General features: G+C 63.5%; 1 protein-coding gene across 10 annotated transcripts; it reads right to left on the bottom strand.

The window, feature by feature from the left end:
- Positions 1–782: 782 nt before the first annotated feature.
- TTYH1 (tweety family member 1) lies at positions 783–26,486 on the bottom strand. Of its 10 annotated transcripts, none has more exons than XM_078850002.1 (14): positions 26,218–26,486; positions 15,438–15,610; positions 12,497–12,608; positions 10,394–10,614; positions 9,997–10,092; positions 9,487–9,559; positions 8,223–8,298; positions 8,047–8,105; positions 7,394–7,486; positions 7,208–7,300; positions 6,882–7,024; positions 6,368–6,419; positions 4,649–4,727; positions 783–1,365 (listed from the first exon to the last, which is right to left on the bottom strand). In XM_078850002.1, the coding sequence occupies exons 1-13, from the start codon at positions 26,341–26,343 to the stop codon at positions 4,689–4,691; spliced, it is 1,356 nt and encodes a 451-aa protein (XP_078706128.1). In that variant the 5' UTR covers positions 26,344–26,486; the 3' UTR covers positions 783–1,365; positions 4,649–4,688. The 10 variants fall into 10 exon arrangements, with proteins under 10 accessions (XP_078706128.1, XP_078706126.1, XP_078706122.1 ...); XM_078850000.1 differs by lacking the exon at positions 783–1,365 and adding an exon at positions 2,296–3,527; XM_078849996.1 differs by lacking the exon at positions 783–1,365 and adding an exon at positions 2,296–3,527 and having other exon boundaries at positions 6,291–6,416.
- Between the last annotated feature and the right edge of the window lie 1,010 nt (positions 26,487–27,496).

The raw sequence follows: 27,496 nt of genomic DNA, 5'->3' as shown, positions 1-27,496 counted from the left end.
TCGCCCCACAGCCCCCGAAACCTCCGGGCCCCCGAGGCCGCACCCAGGGCCCTGCCCGCCCCGCGCCGGCTCCCCTGGGCCTCGGGCCGCGCCTCAGGCCGCGGGCTCCGCTCCCGGCCCGGCCTCGGCCGCCGACGTCCGGGCGCCGCGCGCTGCGCTGCGCGGGAGGGGCGGCGCCGGGGGGGTCTCGCGCGCCGCGCTGGCTCCGTCCCGCGCTCTCAAGATGGCGGCGGCGGCCCCCTGGTTTTTTTTTTTTTTTTTTTTTCTCCCCCGCCCGCTCGCGTCCTTCCGGGGCGCCTCGCGCGGCACACAGCGTGACGCACGCGGAGAGGGTGGAGAAAGAGAGCGAGAGCCCGAAGTTCAGCGGCGGCGGCGGGGTGACGTCACGACGCAGGGCTCTTCCCCCGCCCCCTTTCCTCTCCTTTCGACCAATCGGGAGGGAGGAGCTGGGGTTAGATTGGCGAACAGGGCGGAGAGGCGGGGCGCGTCAGGAGCAGCCAATGAGAGCAAAGAGGGTGGTTGCCCGGGGAGGGATGGTGGCGTAGGAGGGACATATCCCTTCAAAGGCGGAAGCAAGAAAATGGGGGAGGGGCTCCGAGCTAGGGGTCGCCTGGGTTCTCTCCTCAGCGCTGGCAGAGGGGGGGAGTGGGGTCTAGTGGTTAGAGCAGGGAGGGGAGGGGGCTGGGAGCCAGGACTCCTGGGTTCTCTCCCTGGCTCTGGGAGGGGATTGGGGTCTAGTGGTTAGAGCGGGGGGTGGGGGCTGGGAGCCAGGACTCCTGGGTTCTCTCCCTGGCTCTGGGAGGGGATTGGGGTCTAGTGGTTAGAGCAGGGAGGGGAGGGGGCTGGGAGCCAGGACTCCTGGGTTCTCTCCCTGGCTCTGGGAGGGGATTGGGGTCTAGTGGTTAGAGCGGGGGGTGGGGGCTGGGAGCCAGGACTCCTGGGTTCTCTCCCTGGCTCTGGGAGGGAGGTGGGAGCCAGGACTCCTCCGTGTGATGGTGGCTGACCTAGTGCCAGCCTTTCCCAAAGCTTTGGGCCTCAGCTGAGCACTGCCACACTCATTGCTGGAAACGTCCCACTCCCCAGGGTGTCGGGAGGGCTCAGCGGGGTGCTAAGCTTATAACACCGTGTTTAGACTTGATGCAAGTTGCTGCCAGCGTTAATCTCACTTTGAATTTCTTTCTCCAAGTTTTTGCTTCCTGGCTGTAATAAAAGGTTTGCTCTGGATCCACGGCGCTGCCTGCTGCAGGGATCGGCCCCTGCCCATCACCAAGGCTGGCGAAACACAGACATCACAACACAAAAACGTTGCTAATTGCCCCGTGAAGAGGCGACCTGCAAATCTGCTCGTCCCAGCCGCTTGAAATTCTGGAAGGAAATAAAAACAGCTGCCGGGAACATTTTTCTCTGGCCAGGTCTATGCTACAGACCGATACCAGTATAACTTCATCACTCGGAGGGTGGGGGGAAATCCACACCCCGGAGCAACGCAGTTACACCCACCTAACCCTCGGTGTAGACAGCGCTATGGGGCCAGAGCGAGTGGCCTCCCCGATGGGGCTCACGGAGAGAGCCAGGCGGGCTGGAGGCTCAGAGGTGCAGCCCCAGGAGGTGGTGGAGCCCGAGGGCCTAACCCCAGAGAATGAGGATGACCCTCGGGGGAAGGGGCTCTCACACCGAAGGGGGTTCTCCCAGGGGCCGTACAGAGCCGAGAGAGAACGGGGCCTGGGAGTCTGTGACAGGGGTCTAGTGCTGAGAGCTCGGAGGGGTGGCCAGGACTCCTGGGTTCTATCCCCTGCTCTGAGAGGGGAGCAGGGTCTAGTGGTGAGAGTGGGGGAGGCTGGGAGCCAGGACTCCTGGGTTCTATCTCCAGCTCTGGGAGGGAAAGAGGTGGAAGCTAGGGCTTCTGCGTCTGACAGTGGCCAACCAGATGCCAGCTTTCCCCCTCCTCCCCCTCCCGCCGTGGGCTATGGAGTGTTAACAGTGGGGACCAGCCTCCCCGTGCTCCCACCCCAAGGGCGGCCCCCACTAGGGGGCAGAGGGGCATTCAGGTTCTGGGGCCCCTTTGGCCTCGGTTCTGGAGCCCCGTTTGTGTCAGTCATGACATGGATTGGCCTGACAGGGGACAGTGGCTGAACTCATTTCACCTGGGGCCAGATCGGAGCCAGCGCCCCATGGAGGGGAAAGGCCCCGTGCCCCATTCCCTGCCCCCCTGAGCCAGCCAGTCCCCACCCGGGGGCCAGATCAGGGTTGGCGCCCCCTAGAGGAGAGGCAAATCAAAGTGCACATGCAGCTCCCTTTAAAATAAAATTTCCCTTTTATTTCTCGTTCCTCTGGATCGAAGGCTTGTTAGTGGCTGAGGCTCTAATTGGGACGGCAGGTGGGGTCCCCCTCCAGCTCACGCCAGTCACCTCTCCTCTGCCTACAGGTCTCTGTTCTACAACCCGGGGGCCGGGGGCTGGCCCCCTACAGCGGGGGGGGGGGGGTTAGACGTTAATTGGGGCTGGCCCGGCTCCAGGGCTGGCCAGGCTCACTTGTCTGTCTGTCTGGCCACTGCTCTCTCTGTCTTCCCCCTTGCTCTCTCGTTCCCCCATTTTTTGATGGGCTCCTTTTCATTTGTTCTTTTTCACTCCTTCATTCCTTTACTCTTTTTTTTCCCACCCCATCTTTCGTCTATCTTTCCCCCGTTCTTTCGCTCTGTTTTTTCACACTTCATTCCTTCCCTCTGTCTCTTTCACGCTCCTGTGCAGTTCAGGCAAGCTTTGAGTTCTTTTCTTTTTCTCTCATTTGTTCTTCTCCCACTCATTCATCCGTTCACTCTCTCGTTCCTCCTTTTGCTCCTTCTTTCTGGCCTTTCATTCTTTCCCCCCTCCTTCTTTCACCGTTTTTTTGCTTTTTTTCACTTTTTTCCTTCCTTCTTTCCCTCTTCCTTCTTTTCTCCACGCATTCCTTCTCCTATTCTTTCAACTCTTTTTTTGCTCATTCATTCATTCATCTCTTTAATTTCTCCATTCTTTCCCCTTTCACTTCACTCTTCCCCGCCATCCATTCACTCTACTCTTTCACTTCTTCTTTCCTTCCCTTTCACTCTCACACTCTCTCCTTCCTCCATTCACCTGTTCTGCCCTCTCAGGCTCATTCTTTCACTCCTCCATTCATTCTTTCGCTTTCCTCCTGTTTTCTCCCCCCAGGGATTCTTATGGGGGAACCCTCTTCCTTCAGCCCCTCCCCCTTCTCAGGGGCACAGATCCCTGGCATCAAACCCAGATAGACCGAGGGACAGGTCAGCAGGAGGTAGCCATGGTGGGGGTGGAGGGGTGGGGGCGCAGCCCTGGTCTGTCTCCTTCCCCCCCTGTTTGGTTCTGTCAGGCCCAGCAGCACCTGGCGGGAGGGGAGAGGGCAGCTGGTCCATGTGTTAGTCAGGGGTGGGGGCTGTGGGTCGGATTCTAGGTCAGGAAGTCCATTCAGTATCGGGGGCCTGGTTCCTCTTGGCTGGCGCCGACGTAAGATGCCTGCATGCTGGGTGAGTACTGGGGGGGAGGGGGAGAGAGAGAGATGGGGGTGAGAGATGAGAGAGAGATGGGGGTGTGGGGGATAGACTGGAGGGGACGATGTGACTTTCTGTCTGTCAAAGCAGCCTCCTGGAGCCCCAGCATTCACCCCTGGGATGGGATTATGATGTTTGGTACAAAGCAGGCCTTGTGAGGCATCATTTGAACGCATGTCCTGTTGGCTTGTGTGTGCTCCCATTGTGTGGGAAGTTTTGCTGTCTGTGTGCTACTGATAATCCCCGAGGTGGGGAGGCTCGGGACACCATCCCTGCCCATCCTGGCCAATAGCCATTGATGGACTGATCCTCCAGGAACTTATCTAGTTCTTTTTTGAACTGCCCGACCAATGGGGGCTGCCTCACCGGCAAGAATCTTTCTAGCAGCTGGAAGAAAGTATAAAAAAAGGGACAGTGACATCCTCACTTGGCCTCTCTCCTCTCCCATCTCCACACCCAGAAAACTGTCCAGAAGACAAAGACTTTGAGCTAGGGAGACTGGTCCCAGGCTGGAAGGGAACCCGGCCTGTGTAGTGAGGAGCAGTGAGCGGCTTGTTAGCGGGAGAGGTTGTTTGGTTCAAATCTTGCTCAGACGGTTAAATTGAGACGCCATTTCTAGTTTTATTTCTTAGGTAAGCGACTCTGTTCTCTGAGCCTGCTACCAAGACTCACTGACACTCTGTCTTGCTGGAGTTAATAAACCTGTTTGATGTTTTACCCAAACCAGTGTGGATCCACTCCCCTTTTGCCGGAATGGTAAACTAATGAATCAGCTTGCACCGTCCGAGGGAGTCCCCGAGCAGTGGAAGACGGTGTATTTCTGGGGTGCCAGGCTGGGGCGACTGGCTGGGGTCCCTCTCTGAGAGGTTCAGGGAGCTGTCATGCCATGTTGCTGGGGTGTGGGGACCTGCCCATGCTGCTGGCTGAGTGATCACAGCGCCTGCAGAGGGTTCGCAGCTTGTCACTGGGGTGACACTGTGTGAGACAGCCCAGGCCAGTGAGTTAAGGGGGCACAGCGGCCCCACAGTGCCAGGTTGTCCTCTGGGGGGATCCCTCCCGCCGCCCCGGGAGTGGGGGCACAGGCTGGGGAGGGGAGAGACTTACCGAGGGGGGCGGGGAGTGCCGGTCCAGGAGGGGCACGCTATCATATCGAGGACTGCCACTGAACAAACCGCTTTGATTCCTGCCGAGGAGAGCGAGATAGGCGCTAGCCGGGAGGGCTGGGGGTGGGGGTGGGGAGAATCCTGCCCCCCCTCCGAGAGCCAGGTCCCCGAACTGGGGGTGTGTGTGACATCACTCTACCCCCAGCTTCCTCCTCCCCCCCAAATCTCTGCAGGGCCGTGCCATGGGCTCGGTCGTCGAACCCAGGGCTGCCCACTGGTGATTGGGGGTGGGGCAGGGGGGCAGACAGAAACAGCTGGATGTCTTGGTTTAACTGGGGCCAGGAATCTATTTAAGAGAGGCCAGCCGGGATACCAGGCTAGAGGAGCCCATCGTTCAGTCACAGGGCAGCAGCCGGGATACGGGGCTAGATGGGCCCATGGCTCTGAACCAGGGCAGCAGCCGGGATACCGGGCTAGATGGGCCCATGGCTCTGTCGCAGGGCAGCAGCTGGGATACCGGGCTAGAGGGGCCCACGGATCTGAACCAGGGCAGCAGCCGGGATACCGGGCTAGATGGGCCCATGGCTCTGTCGCAGGGCAGCAGCTGGGATACCGGGCTAGAGGGGCCCACGGATCTGAACCAGGGCAGCAGCCGGGATACCAGGCTAGATGGGCCCATGGCTCTGTCGCAGGGCAGCAGCTGGGATACCGGGCTAGAGGGGCCCACGGATCTGAACCAGGGCAGCAGCCGGGATACCAGGCTAGATGGGCCCATGGCTCTGTCGCAGGGCAGCAGCTGGGATACCGGGCTAGAGGGGCCCACGGATCTGAACCAGGGCAGCAGCCGGGATACCAGGCTAGATGGGCCCATGAGTCTGATCTGGTCTGAACAGTCCTAGAGGCCCATCCCCCACTAGCTGGTATTGTTATAAGTAACCCTTCGAGCTCTGGGCAGAGTGAATCCAGAAACAACCGGACAGTGTGTGTGGGAGGGTGGGTGGGGGCGGAGGAGGGGGAGGCGGTTGCCATGTGCCCCCCAGTGGTGGCTCGGGGGGATAGCTTTAATTGCAGAACGGGACAGAGATTGGCTGGAGGGGCCCATAGGGGAGGGCAGAGCCCACTGATGGTTGGGGAGGGTCCCCTGGACTGCCTTCCCCCATCCAGCAAGGCAGGACAGGGGGTAATATGGAGGGGGCACCCATCAGCACCTGGCCCAGCTTAGCACTGGGGCACCTGACCCCTAAGTCCCAGGCAGGCTGGGGTCTGGCGAATGCCGGCGCAGCCGAGACGGAGCTGTTGCCGGGGCGGGGGGGGAGAGGGGGGACGGACGGATGGATGAGAAGAGCGACAGGGGAATGAGGGAGAGAGGGAACGGAGGGAGGGGTAGCTGGGGGTGGATGGCTGGATGGTCAAAGGGATGGATGGAGGGACGGGGGTGTAACGGGGTCGGACGGGGGTGTGGACAAACAAATGGAGAGACGGGTGCAAGGGGGAAGGAGAACCACAGCGGGGCCAGCCGGCCGGTGAGGTGGGACAGACAGACACGGGGTGGGGAGCGAGGGACGGACGCCCAGCGCCCGCTGGCCCCCAGCCCAGCCCCCGGCTGCGGTCCGTGGGGGGGGGAGGGGATGGGGGCTACTCACATGTACTGTGAGACGGGGGCGTTGGAAATGGGTGGGGCCGAGAGGCGCAGGCTGGAGCGGGGCGGGGGGCTACGTGCCTGAGGGGTGAAGGGGTCGTCGTCCTCTGTGTCCTCATATGCCGCGTCCCTGCTGGCCGGAGAGGGGGGGTTGGCGGGGGGCTGCTTGGCGATGCCCCCCCCCACATGACATGTCCCCCTGCCCGTCCCCCCCAGATACCTGCCCACCGCTGTGACTGCTCCCGCCCCCTGGCCAGATGCCCCGCCCCTGCCAGAACCACACCCCCCGCCTCCCCCTTCCCCCCCCCCCAACCTGCTGCCCTGCCACAACAGGCCCCGCCCCCCACTGCTAGCAGTCCCGCCCATCCCAGATGCCCCGCCCACTCCCTCCACTCTGAGAAGCTCCACCCACCTGTCCCAACCATCCCCACCCCAGATGCCCCACCCCCACTGTGAGTGGCCCCACCCACCACAAGCAGAACCGCCCTCCCACCCTAGATGTCCCGCCCCCTATACTCAGCTGCGCCCCACCCCCTGCTGCCCGCTCGTCTCCACCCCCTCAGAAGCCCCGCCCCCTGCACCTGGCCCTGCCCACCTGCTCTGGAACCTCTCCCAGGCGCGGGGCAGGCTGCAGACGGCTGTGGTGAAGGCGAGGGCCGAGAGGAGGGAGAAGAGCAGCAGGAAGAGCAGCCCCTCCATGCCGTCATAACAGAGCCCCTTGAGCGCGTCCACGTAGTCCTGGCGGAGAGACGGCGTCACTGGCCCGCTGGGGGGCGGAGCCTGGGAGCTGCCACAGCTCAGGGGGGCGGAGCCTGGGGGAGCTCCCATGGCTGGGGGGGGGGCTACCATAGCCGGGGGGGGGGAATGCTGCCAGAGGGGGGCCCGGCAGCAGGACCCCCCCGGGGGGACAGGAGCCGATACCTTGTGAAGTCCCCGGCAGTTGAGCAGCGCGACCAGCTGGTGGAAGTTGCTCTCCGTGGTGTTCAGGGTGCCCTGCACAGACACCAGGTTCCTCTGGGGGAGGGAGAGAGAGGGATGGAACCCAGGCGTCCGGGCTCCCCGCCCGTCCCCCCACCCCCTTGGCTTTACTCCCTAGCCTGCACTGACCTCTGCCGCGGGGAACTGTGGGATAGCTTCTCTCTCCAGGCCGTGCAGCTGGGAGTGGATGCTGGACAGCGCCCGCTGCGACATGGTCAGCCTCTGGGGGGGTGAGAGCGGGATTGGGGGGCGCAGACGGGAGCGGGGGGGGTGCGGCTCCCTCCCCCCCGCCCCGGCTCCGGCCCCGGCCCACGGTGCAAACCGGCTGCACGACCATGTCTGGCGCCCTCTAGTGGTGGGTTCAGGTAGAGGCCCCCCTTAGCCCCTCCCCCAGCCCCGCCAGTGCCCCTCACTCCCGACCCGCAGCCCCCTGCTAGCCCGGCCCTGGGCTCCCCCCCAGCCCTGCCGGTGCCCCTCACTCCCGACCCACAGCCCCCTGCTAGCCCGGCCCTGGGCTCCCCCCCAGCCCTGCCGGTGCCCCTCACTCCCGACCCACAGCCCCCTGCTAGCCCGGCCCTGGGCTCCCCCCCAGCCCTGCCGGTGCCCCTCACTCCCGACCCGCAGCCCCCTGCTAGCCCGGCCCTGGGGCTCCCCCCACACACTCAGCCCCCAGAATCCAGAGCCCAGGCCTCCCTACTGGTGGTGCTGGTGTGCCCCTCCCCCACCCGGCCCAGTCTGAGCCCCAGCCAGCTCAGTTCACGGGTGAGTTGTTGGGGTCTCACCTGTTGGAAGGGGTTCGGGACGTCCAGCCTGCAGGCGAGATAGTACTGGAGGATTTCTGCTGGGGGTGGGGAGAAGGAAGGGGTTAATAATGGGCCCCTCTAGTCTCGTCTCCCCTCCCCCGCCCCCATCAGCCCCGTGGGCCCATCTAGCCCGGCCTCCTGCCTCTAGTGCCTACCTGGGTTAAGGTCTGTCTTGGCCTGGGTCAGGTTCAGGACGAAGCCGTCTGGGTCGGAGCAGAAATCACTGAGTCCCTGCGGGGTGCGGGAGTAATCAGCTAAGAATCAGGTCTGGGCCCAGGGGCCCAGGGCCAGGCTAGCAGGGGGCTGCGGGTGGGGAGTGAGGGGCACCGGCAGGGCTGGGGGGAGCCGAGGGTGGGACTAGCAGGGGGCTGCGGGTGGGGAGCGAGGGGCACTGGCAGGGCTGGAGGGAGCCCAGGGCCAGGCTAGCAGGGGGCTGCGGGTGGGGAGTGAGGGGCGCCGGCAGGGCTGGGGGGGGCAGGGCCGGGCTAGGAGGGGGCTGCGGGTGGGGAGTGAGGGGCACCAGCAGGGCTGGGGGGGACAGGGCTGGGCTAGCTGGGGCTGTGGGTCGGGAGTGAGGGGCTCGGGCAGGGCTGGGGGGAGCCCAGGGCTGGGCTAGCAGGGGGCTGCGGGTCGGGAGCGAGGGGTTCGGGCAGGGCTGGGGGGAGCCGAGGGTGGGACTAGCAGGGGGCTGTGCGTCGGGAGTGAGGGGCTCGGGCAGGGCTGGGGGGAGCCGAGGGTGGGACTAGCAGGGGGCTGTGGGTTGGGAGTGAGGGGCACCGGCAGGGCTGGGGGGAGCCCAGGGTGGGACTAGCAGGGGGCTGTGGGTGGGGAGTGAGGGGCGCCGGCAGGGCTGGGGGGGGCAGGGCCAGGCTAGGAGGGGGCTGCGGGTGGGGAGTGAGGGGCACCAGCAGGGCTGGGCGGGACAGGGCTGGGCTAGCTGGGGGCTGTGGGTCGGGAGTGAGGGGCTCGGGCAGGGCTGGAGGGAGCCCAGGGCCAGGCTAGCAGGGGGCTGCGGGTCGGGAGTGAGGGGCTCGGGCAGGGCTGGGGGGAGCCGAGGGTGGGACTAGCAGGGGGCTGTGGGTTGGGAGTGATGGGCACCGGCAGGGCTGGGGGGAGCCGAGGGTGGGACTAGCAGGGGGCTGTGGGTCGGGAGTGAGGGGCACCAGCAGGGCTGGGGCGGGGGTGGGGGGCAGCCTGGGTTCTCTAAGGTGAGATAATTTAATTGCCCTGGCCCTGGTTATCTTTAATGGGGTGCGGGGGAGGATTAACCCTTTCATGGCATACCCCTCCTGAGATAATATTCAGAGTAACTGCCGGTGCCCCTCACTCCTGACCCGCAGCCCCAGGAGGCACTGATCTCCTGGTGTGGCGAGAACGGGGCTGAGACCCACAACCGCCCCCCGCCAGCCCTTCACTCACCACAGCTGCTGCCATCTCCAGCCCCAGGGAGCCCCAGCTCAGGATGAGAACGAAGAAACTCATCACAGTCATTCTGGGGGGAGGGGAGACACTGGAGTCAGGAGCTGGGAAAGGCCCAACTCAGCCCCTCCCCCAGCCTGTGGGGCAGGGAGAAACAGCCTCTCACCCCTGCCCCCTCCCAGAGCCAGGGAGAGAACCCAGGCGTCCTGGCTCCCAGCCCCCACCCCCGCTCTAACCACTGCACCCCATTCCCCTCTCATCACCAGGCAGGGGGGCTGTGAGGCATGATGGGGGAGGAGGTGGGACAATGGGGGTCGTGGAGGGATGGGGGGGTTGAGGGAGGGGGCTGTGGGGATGGTGAAGGGAAGATGGGGGACAGTGGGGGGCAGGGCAGGAGGGGAGATGTGGGGGGAGGGGGCTGGTAAATAGAAGATGGGGGCTGTGAGGGGGGGATCGGGTCCCAGTGACTGCAGCTGCCCCCCGCCCCCCCCCAGGTCTCCCCCGACTCACACGACCAGCAGCCACTTGATCTGCTTCGCCAGCCCCAGCAGGGTGAAGAGGCCAATGGCCAGGTCCAGCAGCAGCAGCAGGATATAGGCCAGCCACCTGGGGGGTGAGGGGGGGCCCAGGGGTGAGCCCAGCCCCCCTGCCTCCCCCGCCCCCCGCCAGCCACCTGGGGGGCAGGGGGGAGCCCAGGGGGGAGCCCAGCCCCCCGCCCCCTCCGTCCCACGCTCCCTGCCAGCCCAGCCCCCCTGCCTCCCCCGCCCCCCGCCAGCCACCTGGGGGGCAGGGGGGAGCCCAGTCCCCCGCCCCCTCCGTCCCCTGCCCCCCGCCAGCCACCTGGAGGGGGGAGGCAGCTCTCAGGACCCCCCCGTTCCCTCCCATCTCCCCCGCCCCCGGATCTCACCTGTAGTCCTCCAGGTAGGCCAGGCCGAGGGCCAGCTGGCTGGGGCTGCCCCCCAGGGCCCCCCAGAAGGGGAGACCCGCCAGGATCTGGGCCACGGCCTCGGCCTGGCGCCGCGTGTTGCGCACGACGGCCACGAACTCGGTGCGGGGGACCAGCTCCTCCTCCAGCCGCGTCAGGTCCCCCCCCACGGCCCCCGACAGCAGCCCCAGCGTCCGGCGCACCTGGGGGGGAAGGGGCCCGGGTCAGGCGCCCGGCACATGCGTGTGTCACCGTCACGCCTCCCCTCCACGTGGCTTGTCACAGTCACGCCTCCCCCCACAGGCGTGTGCTGTGTCATGCCTCGCCCCCCACACGCGTGTGTCCTGGTCAAGCCTCCCCCACACACGTGGGCCACCGTCCTGCCTCCCCCCACACGTGTGCGTTATGGTCACGCCGCCCCCCACTCGTGGGCCACCATCAACGCCTGCCCTCAGACGCGTGTTCCACCGTCATGCCTCCCCACACGCGTGTGCGAGGTGTCACCCACCCCCACGCCTGCGTGTTGCCATGTGCCCCCTCACACACTTCCCCTGCCCGTGTGTGCAGGGTCCCCGCGCAGCACAGGGTGGGGGAGTCGCTCCCTGGGCAGCTAGCGGGGGCGGGGGGGAGTGGGGCTCTGGGAGCTTTGGGGGGCTGTGGGGAGTGGCGGGGGGCAGGCGGCACGGGGGCCTCACCAGTGTGTCCGCACCTTGCAGCGGGTGGTTGGTGCTGGGGGGTGCAGCGGGAGGTAGGAGGGCGGTGGGGGGCACGGGGGGTGTATGGGGGGCACAGGGGGCGTACAGGCAGCCTGGGGGGCACGGGGGGGCTCACCAGCGCGTCGGCGCTCTGCAGCGTCAGGTTGGCATTAGGGGCTGGGGGCGCAGGGGGAGGTAGGAGGGCAGTGGGGGGCACAGGGGGGGCCAGGGGGGGCACGGGGGGGCTCACCAGCACGTCGGCGCTCTGCAGCGTCAGGTTGGCATTAGGGGCTGGGGGCGCAGGGGGAGGTAGGAGGGCAGTGGGGGGCACAGGGGGAGGTAGGAGGGCAGTGGGGGGCACAGGGGGGACCTGGGGGGGCACAGGGGGGCTCACCAGCGCGTCGGCGCTCTGCAGCGTCAGGTTGGCATTAGGGGCTGGGGGCACAGGGGGAGGTACGAGGGCAGTGGGGGGCACAGGGGGAGGTAGGAGGGCAGTGGGGGGCACAGGGGGGACCTGGGGGGGCTCACCAGCGCGTCGGCGCTCTGCAGCGTCAGGTTGGCATTAGGGGCTGGGGGCACAGGGGGAGGTACGAGGGCAGTGGGGGGCACAGGGGGAGGTAGGAGGGCAGTGGGGGGCAGTGGGGGGCACAGGGGGGACCTGGGGGGGCTCACCAGCGCGTCGGCGCTCTGCAGCGTCAGGTTGGCATTAGGGGCTGGGGGCGCAGGGGGAGGTAGGAGGGCAGTGGGGGGCACAGGGGGAGGTAGGAGGGCAGTGGGTGGCACGGGGGGGACCTGAGGGGGCACGGGGGGGCTCACCAGCGCGTCGGCGCTCTGCAGCGTCAGGTTGGCATTAGGGGCTGGGGGCACAGGGGGAGGTACGAGGGCAGTGGGGGGCACAGGGGGAGGTAGGAGGGCAGTGGGGGGCACAGGGGGGACCTGGGGGGGCACGGGGGGGCTCACCAGCGCGTCGGCGCTCTGCAGCGTCAGGTTGGCATTAGGGGCTGGGGGCGCAGGGGGAGGTAGGAGGGCAGTGGGGGGCACAGGGGGAGGTAGGAGGGCAGTGGGGGGCACGGGGGGGACCTGAGGGGGCACGGGGGGGCTCACCAGCGCGTCGGCGCTCTGCAGCGTCAGGTTGGCATTAGGGGCTGGGGGCGCAGGGGGAGGTAGGAGGGCAGTGGGGGGCACAGGGGGAGGTAGGAGGGCAGTGGGGGGCACGGGGGGGACCTGAGGGGGCACGGGGGGGCTCACCAGCGCGTCGGCGCTCTGCAGCGTCAGGTTGGCATTAGGGGCTGGGGGTGCAGGGGGAGGTAGGAGGGCAGTGGGGGGCACAGGGGGAGGTAGGAGGGCAGTGGGGGGCACAGGGGGGACCTGGGGGGCACGGGGGGCTCACCAGCGCGTCGGCGCTCTGCAGCGTCAGGTTGGCGTCCAGCAGCGCGGCCGTGACCTGCCCGACCCCGTCGTTGGTCTCGCTGTTCCCGTAGAAGCCCAGGCCGATCCCTGCACTGGGGGGGGGGGCACAAGGGGGGTCAGCACCGGTGGGGGGACGAGTCCCACCCCCCCAGCTCAGCCCCATCCCACTGGCGCTCCAGCCCCCGGCCCCGGGCACCCCCCAGGCCTGGGGGCAGGGAGACGGGCATGGGGCAGAGTTCAGCTGGGGAGAGGAGGCGGGGGGGGGACGGGGGGGGCGACGGCCGGGATGACGGATGAAGACCCATAAACTTCTTAGCACAGAGGGGAGGGGGGCAGCGGGAGGGGGGGAGCTGGGCCCTGCCAGCCTGGGATCCCGCCCCCACATCACACCCACAGGCCCATCCAGCTGTCACTGGCCCCCACCCCCAGGAGGCAGCAGGCTCCTGACAGCCAGATCCGCCCCCCCCAGCAATCAGAATGGGGGTGGGGTAATTACAGCCCTGCAGATAATGAGAGGGGCGCCCTGCCGGAGACACCCCTCGAGTTCTGGGGCAGCAGCCAGTGATCAGCCCCCCACGGACTCTCCTGGACCCCTCCCTACCCCACCCCCCCATAACTCCCAACTCCCCATCCCTCCCCCTCGTACCTCCCATACCCCCCGGATCCCTCCATCCCCCCCATACCTCCCAACCCCACCCCCCTTTGTTCCCATCCCCCCCATAACTCCCAACTCCCCCTCCCTCCCCCTCGTACCTCCCATACCCCCCGGACCCCTCCATCCCCCCCATACCTCCCAATCCCACCCCCCTTTGTTCCCATCCCCCCATACCTCCCAACCCCACCCCATACAGCCCAGACCCCTCCATCTCCCCATACCTCCCAACCCCACCCCCATACACCCCCCAGACCCCTCCATCCCCCCATACCTCCCAACCCCACCCCCCTCCGTCCCCATCCCCCGCATACCTCCCAACTCCCCCTCCCTCCCCCTCATCTCCCTCGTACCTCCCATCCCCCCAGACCCCTCCATCCCCCCATACCTCCCAACCCCACCCCCTCTGTACCCATCCCCCTCGTACCTCCCAACCCCACCTCCCTCCCTCTTATCCCCCTCGTACTTCCCATACCCCCTCATGCCCCCCATTCCCTTCCATCCCCCCCATTCACCCCCAGACCCTGCCATCCTCTCCCCCTCGTACCCCTCATCCCGCCCGACCACTCCGTCCCCATCCCCCTCCAACCCCTGCTGGACCTTTCCATCGCCCTCCCCCTTGTACCTTCCCCCCATGCCTCCCATCTCCCCCCATACCCCCCCCAATTCCATTTGTCTGTGACTGAGGCTGGCTGGCTCCCAAAATCCTGCTGCCATGGCAACCGCCCCCTCCATAGCCCCATTGTCACGCTAATGAGGCCCCTTCGTTGCAGGGCAGGAGCCATGGGGGGGGCGGGGGGGGCGGAGCCAGTTTCTTTCCCCATCACCGAGCCAAGCTGGGTGGGAGAGGGGCAGGGAGAGAACCCAGGCGTCCTGGCTCCCAGCCCCGCTACTTCTAACCACTAGACCCCACTCCCCTCGGCGTAGCAATGGGACCAGGGTGCTCTGGGGTTTGGTCCCTCCCTGTCTGCGGCCCGGCTGCTCAGGAGCCGGCCTGGGTCTGAGCCCAGGGGAGTTGGGCTCCCGCCCCCCAGCCAGCCCCTGGCACACAGAGGGGCCCATTGTCCGCTCTCTGAATGGCCTGGGGCTGGGCTCTCAATGGGGCCCTTCTCCCCCCAGCCTGGCTCCTTCTCAGGGGGCTGCCAGCGACCCCCAGGGAGGGGGGTATGGGGCTGGGATGGGGGAGGAGAGACTCAATAACCCAGCCCGGAGAATGGAGAGTCTGGTGAAATTCCCCACAGTGAGAGGGGAGTGGGGGCTAGTGGTCAGAGCGGGGGGGGGGCTGGGAGCCAGGACTCCTGGGTTCTCTCCCCGGCTCTGGGAGGGGAGTGGGGTCTAGTGGTTAGAGCAGGGGGGGGGCTGGGAGCCAGGACTCCTGGGTTCCATCCCCAGCTCTGGTGCGGGAGGGGGACTGACTGTGTTTTTGTCCCATGAACTTGGCCTTCTGCCTTGGCGCCCGGAGCTGGGAAGTTTTGTTTTTCTCCCTGTGTGGCAGTGAAGGGGCGGGGATTGGCAAGAATGGGGGGGCCGGGGGGACCATGCGGGGGCACGGCCATGGCAGAACAAAGAGACAAAGGAGCCGGGGGACCCAGGCCGGGGCCGGGGCCAGGGGGAGAAAAGGGACCCGGTTTCCTATAGCGCCAGGAAACAAGCAGCTCTTTATGGTAGCTGGGGGTCAGGCGGGGAGGGGGGGCACTGACAGCCAGTGCCAAACAAAGCCAGGACAATGGGGAGTCTGATGGACCCAGGGAGGCTGCGGGGCGGGGAGGACAGATACCAACCCCAGCAGCCTCCTTAGCAAAGGCTTAGAGAATGGGGGGTGGGGAGTGGGGCTCGGGGCCTGTCCCTTCTAGGGGGCGCTGGCTCCCACCTGGCCCCAGGGCAGGGACTGGCTGGCTCAGGGGGGCAGGGAATGGGGCCCGGGGCCTGTCCCCTCTAGGGGGCGCCGGCTCCCACCTGGCCCCAGGGCAGGGACTGGCTGGCTCAGGGGGGCAGGGAATGGGGCTTGGGGTCTGTCCCCTATAGGGGGTGCCGGCTCCCACCTGGCCCCAGGGCAGGGACTGGCTGGTTCAGGGGGGCAGGGAATGGGGCCCGGGGCCTGTTCCCTCTAGGGTGCGCTGGCTCCCATCCCATGCTGGAACCATTCCTGAAGCGAGTTTGTTGGGGCCTCAGCCGACATTGCCCAGTCCCCCCACCTTCTCACACAGGTTGGGGGGGGCTCTGACCCCCCCAGCCCCATCCGTGTCCCCCCCCTTCCCTGGGTCCCCACCAGCAGATGACAATGGCGGCCACGCAGCTCCAGGTGACGCAGCAAACCCTCTGCGGCTTGGGCTCGTCCTCGTCCTCCGGGTCGCAGCAGCAGAACCGGATCAGGTGGACGCAGATCAGCCCCAGGCTGATCGCCAGGCAGAGCCCGGCCACGCTGGCCAGGAGCAGCAGGGCCTGGGGGACGGACAGACAGACGCAGATCAACCCACAGACAGTGGTTAGAGCGTGGGGGGTGGGAGGGCCTGGGAGCCAGGACTCCTGGGTTCTCTCCCTGGCTCTGGGAGGGTTGCGGGGTCCAGTGGTTAGAGCAGGGGGGCTGGGAGCCAGGACTCCTGGGTTCTCTCCCCGGCTCTGGGAGGGGTGCGGGGTCTAGTGGTTAGAGCAGGGGGGGCTGGGAGCCAGGACTCCTGGGTTCTCGCCTATATTTCTAGGAGAAGGTGCTTGGCCCTGTGGTGATCCCTGCCCCCCAGGGCCCAAAGGGGGCAGATGAGGGCATGTCCAGGGCGCCTGGCCCTGTGGCTATCCTCCCAGCCAGCCCCAATCTCCCGCCCCGACCCCCCCAAGCAAACACAAGCCTGGCCCAGCAGATTACAGCTGCTCTCAATTTGCTCCAGGCTTAGATGGTGAAACCGCCCCCAGTGAAACTGCGTGGGCCAGGCCCCCACCCCACAGCAGCTGGCAGCATGCGGGGGAGGGGGCGGGGGGGCGCCGGGGGCGGGGGGCGGCGGGAGCTGAGAGACATTTCACAGCCTGCTTCTGCTGGAGGGCGGCCAGGGCTTGCCAGTCAGAGAAATACAGCTCGTCTGTCTGTCTGTCTGTCTGTCTGTCTGTCCCTCGCTCCCCACGCAGCCTCCATCCACCCACCCATCCTTCCCCTATACCTGTCCGTCCAGTGATGGGCGTGTGGGGACGGACACGGAGGGTATCGGGGGCGGGGAGGGGGGCGTGATGGATGGACAGACAGACAGAGGAGCATGCATGGGGATGCAGAGACAGCCCAGTGCCGTTTACTTTGGCCCGGCAGGTGGCGGGGGCAGGTGGGGGCCCGTGGGGCTGTGGCCCGTTTCCAGCCGGCGGCAGGGGTGGTGGGCAGGCAGAGGCCCATGGGGCTATGTGTGGGGATGGAGGGAGGGATGGGGGGCTGTGGGGGGGATGAAGGGGTGCATGGGGATGGAGGGATGGGGAGGGATGGAGGGGTGTGGGGGGGGATGGAGGGAGGGATGAGGGGCGCATGGGGACAGAGGGAGGGGTGTGTGGGGACGAAGGGGCACGTTGGGGGGACAGATGGGCAGGGATAGAGGGATGGGGATGGGGGGTGGGGAGGGATGGAGGGATGGGGACGGAGGGGGAGCATGGCAGGATGGATGGGCAGGGATAGAGGGAGGGAGGGATGGGAGGTTGTGTGTGCGGAGGGATGGGGGGCTGTGTGTGGGGATGGAGGGAGGGGTGCGTGGGGACGGAGGGGCACGTGGGGTGGATGGATGGGCAGGGATAGAGTGACGGGGATGGGTGTGTGTGGGGAGGGAGAGAGGGACAGGGAGGGGTGGGGGGCTGTGTGTGGGGATGGAGGGAGGGATAGGGGCTGTGTGTGGGGATGGAGGGCCGCGTGGGGACAGGAGGGGCGCCTGGGGGGGACGGATGGCTGAGCGGCTGCCCCGTGCCTGGCTCTGCCGCGCGGGGGGCCCCCGGTGACCTACATAGCAGCGAATCCAGAGCTCGGCTCCTGGTTCTGCCTGCCAAGGGAATCACCAGGAAATCTGGCTCCCTGGGTGTGGGGGGAGGGAAGGAGGGATGGAGGGGAGTGCGGGGAGGGAGGGAGGGATGGAGGTGAGTGGATGGATGGATGGAGGAGTGTGGGGGGAGGGAAGGAGGGATGGAGGAGTGTGGGGGGAGGGAGGGATGGAGGGGTGTGGGGGGAGGGAGGGATAGATGCACGGGAGTGGATGGATGGATGGAGGGGTGTGGGGGGAGGGAGGGATGGAGGAGTGTGGGGGAGGGAGGGATGGATGGAGGGGAATGTGGAGAGGGAGGGATAGATGCAGGGGAGGGAAGGAGGGATGGAAGGGTGTGGGGGGCGGGATGGATGGATGGAGGAGTGTGGGGGCAGGGAGGGATAGATGCAGGGGAGTGGATGGATGGATGGATGGATGGAGGAGTGTGGGGGGAGGGAAGGAGGGTGTGGGGGGAGGGAGGGATAGATGCAGGGGAGTGGATGGATGGATGGAGGAGTTTGGGGGAGGGATGGAGGGGTGTGGGGGGAGGGAGGGATGGATGGAGGGGAGTGTGGAGAGGGAGGGATAGATGCAGGAGAGGGAAAGAGGGATGGAGGAGTGTGGGGGGAGGGAGGGATGGATAGACAGGATTAAAGCTCATAAACAAGCTGCCCCCCCGTTACGCAGACTACTCCTGACCCACGTTAATTCCCAGCTAATTTGCATTTTGTTTAAAAAAAAGAAGCAGTACTTTTGATATTTGCATCTCGTAATCCCCAGGGCAGGAGTGCAGGTGGAGGCCAGATTTGGCCTTAATCTGCCCAGAGATCAATCCCCAGCTGGTGTCAATAGTCCGAGGCAATGGGGCCAGACCCCCAGCTGGGCAGGAGAGGAGGGGTGTCAATCGGCCCTCGCTCCATCGGCGGCAATGGGGCCAAACCCCCAGTTGGGGGGCTTGGGAGGAGGTCGATCGGCCATCGAGAGATAGACTCCGCCACTTCCCTTGGTGGCTTGTCCCAACGAGGCGCTTTGACTCAGCTGAGTTACTCCCCCCTCGCTGTTCAAACCTGGTGCCTTCTTCCCAGTCTGACGGTGTCTGGCTTCCAGCCCTTGCGTCCTCTGCCTGCCACCACCAGGTCAAAGAGCAGCTGATACGCCCCCCACACCCCCCCCGGGAAGGTCCTCCTACGTCCTACGTCCTAGTCAAGTTGCCTCTTGATCTTTTGGATCAGCTACTTTTATTTTTTGAATTCACACTTTGTTACTTCTGTTTGAGTCTGTCCACGGACGCCCTAAATGCGATATAAAGGCAGTGAGTTAGGGCAGTGCCTCCGACGGTCTGACTCTCAAAGCAGCCAACGCAGACTTTCAGAGAGGCCACGTCTATGGGCAATGTTGCACCCACGGGAATGCCGTTTGCTGTAGATCTGGGGTACACCGTCAGTGTCGGAATCAAACTACCTCGGTCTTTCCCTACCAGAGGGAGATCTCAGAACTTCCTGGTCGCCGATGTGTAAGAACCTGCACCCACGTAGCTTCCATCCTAATCTTATAGCGAAGATCTTGGCTTAAGCCGGAAGTCTGAGGTTTAATAGCCCATTGGTAGATCTCAAAGCACCTGACAAAGGAGGTCAGTGTAATTATCCCCATTAACTGAGGCAGTGACCTGACCAAAGTCCCCGAGCAGAACAAGGTCTCTTTAGTCCCAGTCTGGGACTCTCCATTAGGCTACGCTGCTTGATACCCGTACAGTTTATTCCCTTTCCCAGACAGGAATAGCTATAGCAGTATAAGCAACCCGTATTCCTGCAGCCCCTCCAAGGGAAAGGATGGCTTAGCTAGACCAGAAGAGTTATAGTGGGACCATGATTGTGTGTAGACAAGTCTTTGAAGATGGGTCTTAAGGAGCGCTGAGAAGGCGTTTCGACTCAGTTGAGTTAATTCGCTTGCACTAACGTGACGGAAGAAAAGATCCAGTAGATCAGACTCTAAGGACTAGAGACTCTACCTCATCCCTAGAGGAGACTCTTGCGATGGTTCATTATCCGCACTGGTAAAAAGTTTGCACCGTAGATATTTTTCCTCTGGATTGTTCTCACTTTAGCTTTTCTGGGATGCCATGTCTAATTCTGGCCTCTCAGTGGCAAGAACCAGGAACCCAAACTGGATCAGTTGCTGGGATGATCCGGAGACTGGACAGTCGATTTTATGAGAAGAAACTCAAAGAGTTTGGCATGTTTAGCTTACAATGGAGGCTGGGAGGGGATCCGATTGCTTTCAGGGGGGCAAACAGCAGGGAGGGAGAAGAACAGTGCCTGGCTCAAGAACAAATGGGCATGGATAAACTGAGGCTGGAAATTAGAAGAAAGTTTCTAACCATCTGGATCAGCCTAAGTGGTTTGAAGATGGAGCTATAGCAGAGGACTGCACTCTGTGCCCTTCCTGGATTTCCAGGCCGCGGAAAAGTGACCCCTTTTAGCTGGGCCCAATCAAGTGAGTGCCTCGAGTCTACATGGAGATGCTATTCCAGAACCAGGTTGGATGTGCTGTCGCTATGTGGGGGTGGCTCCCTGTGTGAGGACACGTTTATACCACAATCAGAGGGGCCCATATTTTGGTTCAGCTTGGTCCAGTAGCCTGGCTGGTGACATCTTGCTCCTATGCTCAGGGTCTGACCGATCACCAGATTTGGGGGCATCATCCCCCGGCTTCCTCCACAGCCTTGGGGGGTGGATCACCTTCTGGGCTCACCTGGGCTCAACTCCCCTAATTCATCCTCTGCCCTTGTCAGGGCTGTCACGGGGCTCGTTCGCTGTTAGGGTGCCCCCTCTTGGCTGCTCTGGGAATTAGTTCCTTCTAGGTCCAATGCCCCCTTCCGTCGCTTGGTCGGGCACACCGCAGCCTCTCTCTCTCTGCGACTTGGAGTGCTCCCTCGTCGTGGCTTGGCCCTCCGTGCTCACGACGCGCTTTCCCCCTCTCAGGGTATCAAAGTCAAATGGGATGAACCATCCCACAGCCCAGCCTAAGTCCCTTACCCAGTGGCCGGCAGGGGAGCCTGGGCCCACCCTTCACTCCAGGATCCAGCTCGAAGACCCTCTTACCAGTGTCCAAGGTCTGCAGCATCCCAATCATGGGTCGCTCAGGTCACTTAATTCCCCTCAGCTGTGGGACTATCTGGGCAACTGGTCCTTTCTCAGACAGTCTGGGGCAGCCCCCCCATTCACAGGGGCATTTCCCACTGTGTCTGTTTGGGGCTGCAAAATGTGAGTCGACTGCAGGTAACGGCGCTCAAAGCCGGGGTGAACGTGACGTGTGCTCAGACGAGGCGTGGGGATGTCCTTCTAGGACGTCCACCGCGCATCGGTTTATTTCGTACGCGCTCGTCCGGTCAATTTCTCTGCGTGTTATCCTAGAACTGTGGGGCCGGAAGAGACCTTAAGGGGTCATGACTCCATCTCCAAGGCAACTTAGATCAGCTCCGGCTGGCGTTTGTTCCACTTGTTCTTAAAACCCTCCAAGGACCAGCCCCAAGACGGGCTTTCAGGCCACTTTGGCTCAGGCCCCTCGCCCGGATGATTCCGAGGAAGGTCTAAGAACGCCACGGCAGACAGAGGCAGACAGAGGGATGGGATGGATGGAGGGATGGGGATGGAGGTAGACGAGTGTGGGGATGGATGGCCAGGCAGACAGAGGGATGGGATGGAAGGAGGGATGGAGGTAGAGGAGTGTGGGGGTGGATGGCCAGACAGACAGAGGGATGGGATGGAAGGAGGGATGGGGATGGAGGTAGAGGAGTGTGGGGATGGATGGCCAGGCAGACAGAGGGATGGGATGGAAGGAGGGATGGAGGTAGACGAGTGTGGGGGTGGATGGCCAGGCAGACAGAGGGATGGGAGGGATGGAGGGATGGGGATGGAGGTAGAGGAGTGTGGGGATGGATGGCCAGACAGACAGAGGGATGGGAGGGATGGAGGGATGGGGATGGAGGTAGAGGAGTGTGGGGGTGGATGGCCAGACAGACAGAGGGATGGGATGGAAGGAGGGATGGAGATGGAGGTAGAGGAGTGTGGGGGTGGATGGCCAGGCAGACAGAGGGATGGGATGGAAGGAGGGATGGGGATGGAGGTAGACGAGTGTGGGGGTGGATGGCCAGGCAGACAGAGGGATGGGATGGAAGGAGGGATGGAGGTAGAGGAGTGTGGGGGTGGATGGCCAGACAGACAGAGGGATGGGATGGAAGGAGGGATGGGGATGGAGGTAGAGGAGTGTGGGGATGGATGGCCAGACAGACAGAGGGATGGGATGGAAGGAGGGATGGGGATGGAGGTAGAGGAGTGTGGGGATGGATGGCCAGACAGACAGAGGGATGGGAGGGATGGAGGGATGGGGATGGAGGTAGACGAGTGTGGGGGTGGATGGCCAGACAGACAGAGGGATGGGATGGAAGGAGGGATGGGGATGGAGGTAGAGGAGTGTGGGGGTGGATGGCCAGGCAGACAGAGGGATGGGATGGAAGGAGGGATGGAGGTAGAGGAGTGTGGGGTGGGATGGCCAGACAGACAGAGGGATGGGAGGGATGGAGGGATGGGGATGGAGGTAGACGAGTGTGGGGGTGGATGGCCAGACAGACAGAGGGATGGGATGGAAGGAGGGATGGAGATGGAGGTAGAGGAGTGTGGGGGTGGATGGCCAGACAGACAGAGGGATGGGATGGATGGAGGGATGGGGATGGAGGTAGACGAGTGTGGGGGTGGATGGCCAGACAGACAGAGGGATGGGAGGGATGGAGGGATGGGGATGGAGGTAGACGAGTGTGGGGGTGGATGGCCAGGCAGACAGAGGGATGGGATGGAAGGAGGGATGGAGATGGAGGTAGAGGAGTGTGGGGGTGGATGGCCAGGCAGACAGAGGGATGGGATGGAAGGAGGATGGAGATGGAGGTAGAGGAGTGTGGGGGTGGATGGCCAGGCAGACAGAGGGATGGGATGGAAGGAGGGATGGGGATGGAGGTAGAGGAGTGTGGGGGTGGATGGCCAGGCAGACAGAGGGATGGGATGGAAGGAGGGATGGAGGTAGAGGAGTGTGGGGGTGGATGGCCAGGCAGACAGAGGGATGGGAGGGATGGAGGGATGGGGATGGAGGTAGAGGAGTGTGGGGGTGGATGGCCAGGCAGACAGAGGGATGGGAGGGATGGAGGGATGGGGATGGAGGTAGAGGAGTGTGGGGATGGATGGCCAGACAGACAGAGGGATGGGAGGGATGGAGGGATGGGGATGGAGGTAGAGGAGTGTGGGGGTGGATGGCCAGACAGACAGAGGGATGGGATGGAAGGAGGGATGGGGATGGAGGTAGAGGAGTGTGGGGGTGGATGGCCAGGCAGACAGAGGGATGGGATGGAAGGAGGGATGGAGGTAGAGGAGTGTGGGGGTGGATGGCCAGGCAGACAGAGGGATGGGAGGGAAGGAGGGATGGGGATGGAGGTAGACGAGTGTGGGGGTGGATGGCCAGGCAGACAGAGGGATGGGATGGAAGGAGGGATGGGGATGGAGGTAGAGGAGTGTGGGGGTGGATGGCCAGACAGACAGAGGGATGGGAGGGATGGAGGGATGGGGATGGAGGTAGACGAGTGTGGGGGTGGATGGCCAGGCAGACAGAGGGATGGGATGGAAGGAGGGATGGGGATGGAGGTAGAGGAGTGTGGGGGTGGATGGCCAGGCAGACAGAGGGATGGGAGGGAAGGAGGGATGGGGATGGAGGTAGAGGAGTGTGGGGATGGATGGCCAGGCAGACAGAGGGATGGGATGGAAGGAGGGATGGAGGTAGAGGAGTGTGGGGGTGGATGGCCAGACAGACAGAGGGATGGGATGGAAGGAGGGATGGAGGTAGAGGAGTGTGGGGGTGGATGGCCAGGCAGACAGAGGGATGGGAGGGAAGGAGGGATGGGGATGGAGGTAGAGGAGTGTGGGGGTGGATGGCCAGACAGACAGAGGGATGGGATGGAAGGAGGGATGGAGGTAGAGGAGTGTGGGGGTGGATGGCCAGACAGACAGAGGGATGGGATGGAAGGAGGGATGGGGATGGAGGTAGAGGAGTGTGGGGATGGATGGCCAGACAGAGGGGTGGGATGGATGGATGGATAGAGCTGAGTGAGTGGGAACAGACAGATAGCTCTGGGGACAGACAGACAGACCCCCCCCACCGCCCACACTCCACTGTAGGGGAGGAGCTGCCCCCATTGGAGGGGCCCTGGACGGTGACCTCTGAAGTAGAGTATGACCCCCGCCCCCTACAGTCTCTCCCAGTACACATAACAGGGGGCTCCCAGCATAACAAGAGATTAAACCCCCACCCCGGACAATTACCTCCCCCACCACCCCCGTTGGCCCCACTGCCAGGCCAGACCCAGGACACAGACATGTCCCCTCCACCCCTGCTTGCCTCCACTGTGCCCCCTTTCCGGCTCAGCACTCCCTCTGCCCCTGCCCTCCCCGATCTGTCCCTGCGTGGAGGCCTGGCTCACGAGTCTTCTTCCTCCCTCACGCTGCTGGTCTCTCTCCTCCTCTCTCTTTCTCTCCTTCGGGTCCCTCCATCGCTCCGGTCTGTCCGTCCCCATCCCACCCTCATTTTCTTCCTCCTTTGGTCCATCTCTTTCCTCTTTCTGTGTCCTGCCCTCCTCTCCCCCTCCATCCCTCCTGTCTCCTTCTATCCATCCCCCTTCCTTCAACACAAACTGCTCCATCCATCTCTCCTCCATCCCTCCTGTCTCTTTCTATCCATCCCCTTCCTCCAACACACACACAGCTCCATCCATCTCTCCTCTTCATCCCTCCATTTCCCTTCCTTCAACACACACTGCTCCATCCATCTCTTCTCCATCCCTCCTCTCTCCTTCTGTCCATCCCCTTCCTCCAACACACACACTGCTCCATCCATCCTCCATCCCTCCTGTCTCCTTCTACCCATCCCTTCCTCCAACACACACACACTGTTCCATCCATCTCTCCTCCATCCCTCCTGCTTCCTTCTGTCCATCCCCTTCCTCCAACACACACACTGCTCCATCCATCTCTCCCCTTCATCCCTCCATCCCTCCTGTCTCCTTCTATCCATCCCCTTCCTCCAACACACACACACTGCTCCATCCATCTCTCCTCCATCCCTCCATCCCTCCTGACTCCTTCTGTCCATCCCCTTCCTCCAACACACACACTGCTCCATCCATCTCTCCCCTTCATCCCTCCATCCCTCCTGACTCCTTCTGTCCATCCCCTTCCTCCAACACACACACACTGCTCCATCCCTCCTGTCTCCTTCTGTCCATCCCCTTCCTCCAACACACACACACTGCTCCATCCCTCCTGACTCCTTCTGTCCATCCCCTTCCTCCAACACACACACTGCTCCATCCATCTCTCCCCTTCATCCCTCCATCCCTCCTGACTCCTTCTGTCCATCCCCTTCCTCCAACACACACACTGCTCCATCCATCTCTCCCCTTCATCCCTCCAGTCTCCTTCTATCCATCCCCTTCCTCCAACACACACACACTGCTCCATCCATCTCTCCTCCATCCCTCCTGCCTCCTTCTGTCCATCCCCTTCCTCCAACACACACACTGCTCCATCCATCTCTCCTCCATCCCTCCTGCTTCCTTCTGTCCATCCCCTTCCTCCAACACACACACTGCTCCATCCATCTCTCCCCTTCATCCCTCCATCCCTCCTGTCTCCTTCTATCCATCCCCTTCCTCCAACACACACACACTGCTCCATCCATCTCTCCTCCATCCCTCCATCCCTCCTGACTCCTTCTGTCCATCCCCTTCCTCCAACACACACACTGCTCCATCCATCTCTCCCCTTCATCCCTCCATCCCTCCTGACTCCTTCTGTCCATCCCCTTCCTCCAACACACACACACTGCTCCATCCCTCCTGTCTCCTTCTGTCCATCCCCTTCCTCCAACACACACACACTGCTCCATCCCTCCTGACTCCTTCTGTCCATCCCCTTCCTCCAACACACACACACTGCTCCATCCATCTCTCCTCCATCCCTCCTGCCTCCTTCTGTCCATCCCCTTCCTCCAACACACACACTGCTCCATCCATCTCTCCTCCATCCCTCCTGCTTCCTTCTGTCCATCCCCTTCCTCCAACACACACACTGCTCCATCCATCTCTCCCCTTCATCCCTCCATCCCTCCTGTCTCCTTCTATCCATCCCCTTCCTCCAACACACACACACTGCTCCATCCATCTCTCCTCCATCCCTCCATCCCTCCTGACTCCTTCTGTCCATCCCCTTCCTCCAACACACACACTGCTCCATCCATCTCTCCCCTTCATCCCTCCATCCCTCCTGACTCCTTCTGTCCATCCCCTTCCTCCAACACACACACACTGCTCCATCCCTCCTGTCTCCTTCTGTCCATCCCCTTCCTCCAACACACACACACTGCTCCATCCCTCCTGACTCCTTCTGTCCATCCCCTTCCTCCAACACACACACTGCTCCATCCATCTCTCCCCTTCATCCCTCCAGTCTCCTTCTATCCATCCCCTTCCTCCAACACACACACACTGCTCCATCCATCTCTCCTCCATCCCTCCTGCCTCCTTCTGTCCATCCCCTTCCTCCAACACACACACTGCTCCATCCATCTCTCCTCCATCCCTCCTGCTTCCTTCTATCCATCCCCTTCCTCCAACACACACACACTGCTCCATCCATCTCTCCTCCATCCCTCCTGCCTCCTTCTGTCCATCCCCTTCCTCCAACACACACACTGCTTCATGCATCTCTCCTCCATCCCTCCTGCTTCCTTCTGTCCATCCCCTTCCTCCAACACACACACACTGCTCCATCCATCTCTCCCCTTCATCCCTCCATCCCTCCAGTCTCCTTCTATCCATCCCCTTCCTCCAACACACACACTGCTTCATGCATCTCTCTCTTTCTCTCTCCCCTTTTCTTTCTCTCCATCTCTCCCTGCCTTTTTGCCTGTTTCTGTCCATCTCTTCCCCCCCTCTCCGCACCTCCGTCTTCCTGTCCCCCGTGGCCCCCTTACCTGCTGGTACTCCCTGTCCTGGGGGGCGAAGCTGCTCTCCACCGCCTCGAACTGGAAATTGGTGCGGGGCACCTGGTGGAGCAGGTAAACCCACCACGACGCCTGGTACTCCTGGGGGGACCCCATGGCACCCCGTGGGCGCGCGTGCGGGGGACCCTCTCGCCGGACGCCTGGGTCCCCTGGCTCACTGGCTGGCGCCGCCCATGGGGCTCGGGGGGGGTCGGGGTGGGCAGAGAGCTGGAGAGCGAGTGAGCGAGCGGAGATTTGGCGTGGGGGGGTGGGGGAGGTGGTATTTTGCAGGCGGGGAGAGTGGGAGCGGGGGGGGGGGGGCTATGGGGGAGGGGCAGCGCCACCTGGTGGTGACGCCGTGGAACTTCCTAGCTTTCCCTCCCTCTCCACCCCTGTCCCTAGGGGACCCCTTTAAATTAACCCTTCGCTCCCCAGCCCCTGGGGGGGGGATACAGCGCCCCCTGGTGGTGACATGCTGGAACTGCCCACAAATTCCCCTCCACCCCTGTCCCTGGGGGACCCCTTTAAATTCACTTTTCGCGGCCCAGCCCCTGGGGGATACGGCGCCCCCTGGTGGTGACATCCGGGAGCTTTCCTAGCTGGTCATTAAATCAGCCCATAGGAGGAGGGGAGGGAGGCAGGGGGTCGCTTTAAATTAACCCTTCGTGTCCCAGCCCATTGGAGGGTGCGGGGTATGGGACGGGAACAGCACCCCCTAGTGGTGGCCTGATATAATTCCTCAGCTGTTCACTCTCTCTCCTCCCATAACGGGGACCCTTTAAATTAACCCTTAATTTAACCTTTAACCCTTTAAATTAACTCTTAAATTAACCCTTCGCTGCTCCACCCTCTCCCAGATACTCATGCCCCCCCCTTCATGCTCCTTATTATCGTTCATTACTGATACTTGGCTTGCATCTGCTCCTAGGTGGGCCGGGTCTGGGCTGCCCTGCGCCAGGCGCTGTACAGACATGGAACAAAAAGATGGTCCCTGCGACTGGTGGAGACAAACCGACCGACCCTGGGGGGCGGGGAGCACAAAGAAACAGGCTGGCCAGCTTGAAAGCGGCAGCTGTCCCAGCAAACCAGCTGCCCTAATCCCTGTCGTCCTTCACATAAGTGTCCTGGCAAAGGGGCATTTTGGAAGCCTGGGATTTGCTAAGTCCTTGGCCTTATGTGACATCCTGTAGCAATGAGTTCCGCAGGCCCATCACGTGTTGCGGGGGAAAGTGCTTGCTTGGGTCAGGTTTTAATTTGTCCCCCTGAACCC

The sequence above is a fragment of the Lepidochelys kempii genome, chromosome 23 (genome assembly GCF_965140285.1).
Source record: "Lepidochelys kempii isolate rLepKem1 chromosome 23, rLepKem1.hap1, whole genome shotgun sequence".
Classification (NCBI taxonomy): Eukaryota; Metazoa; Chordata; order Testudines; family Cheloniidae; genus Lepidochelys; species Lepidochelys kempii.
This window is presented reverse-complemented; position numbering and strand designations above follow the sequence as displayed.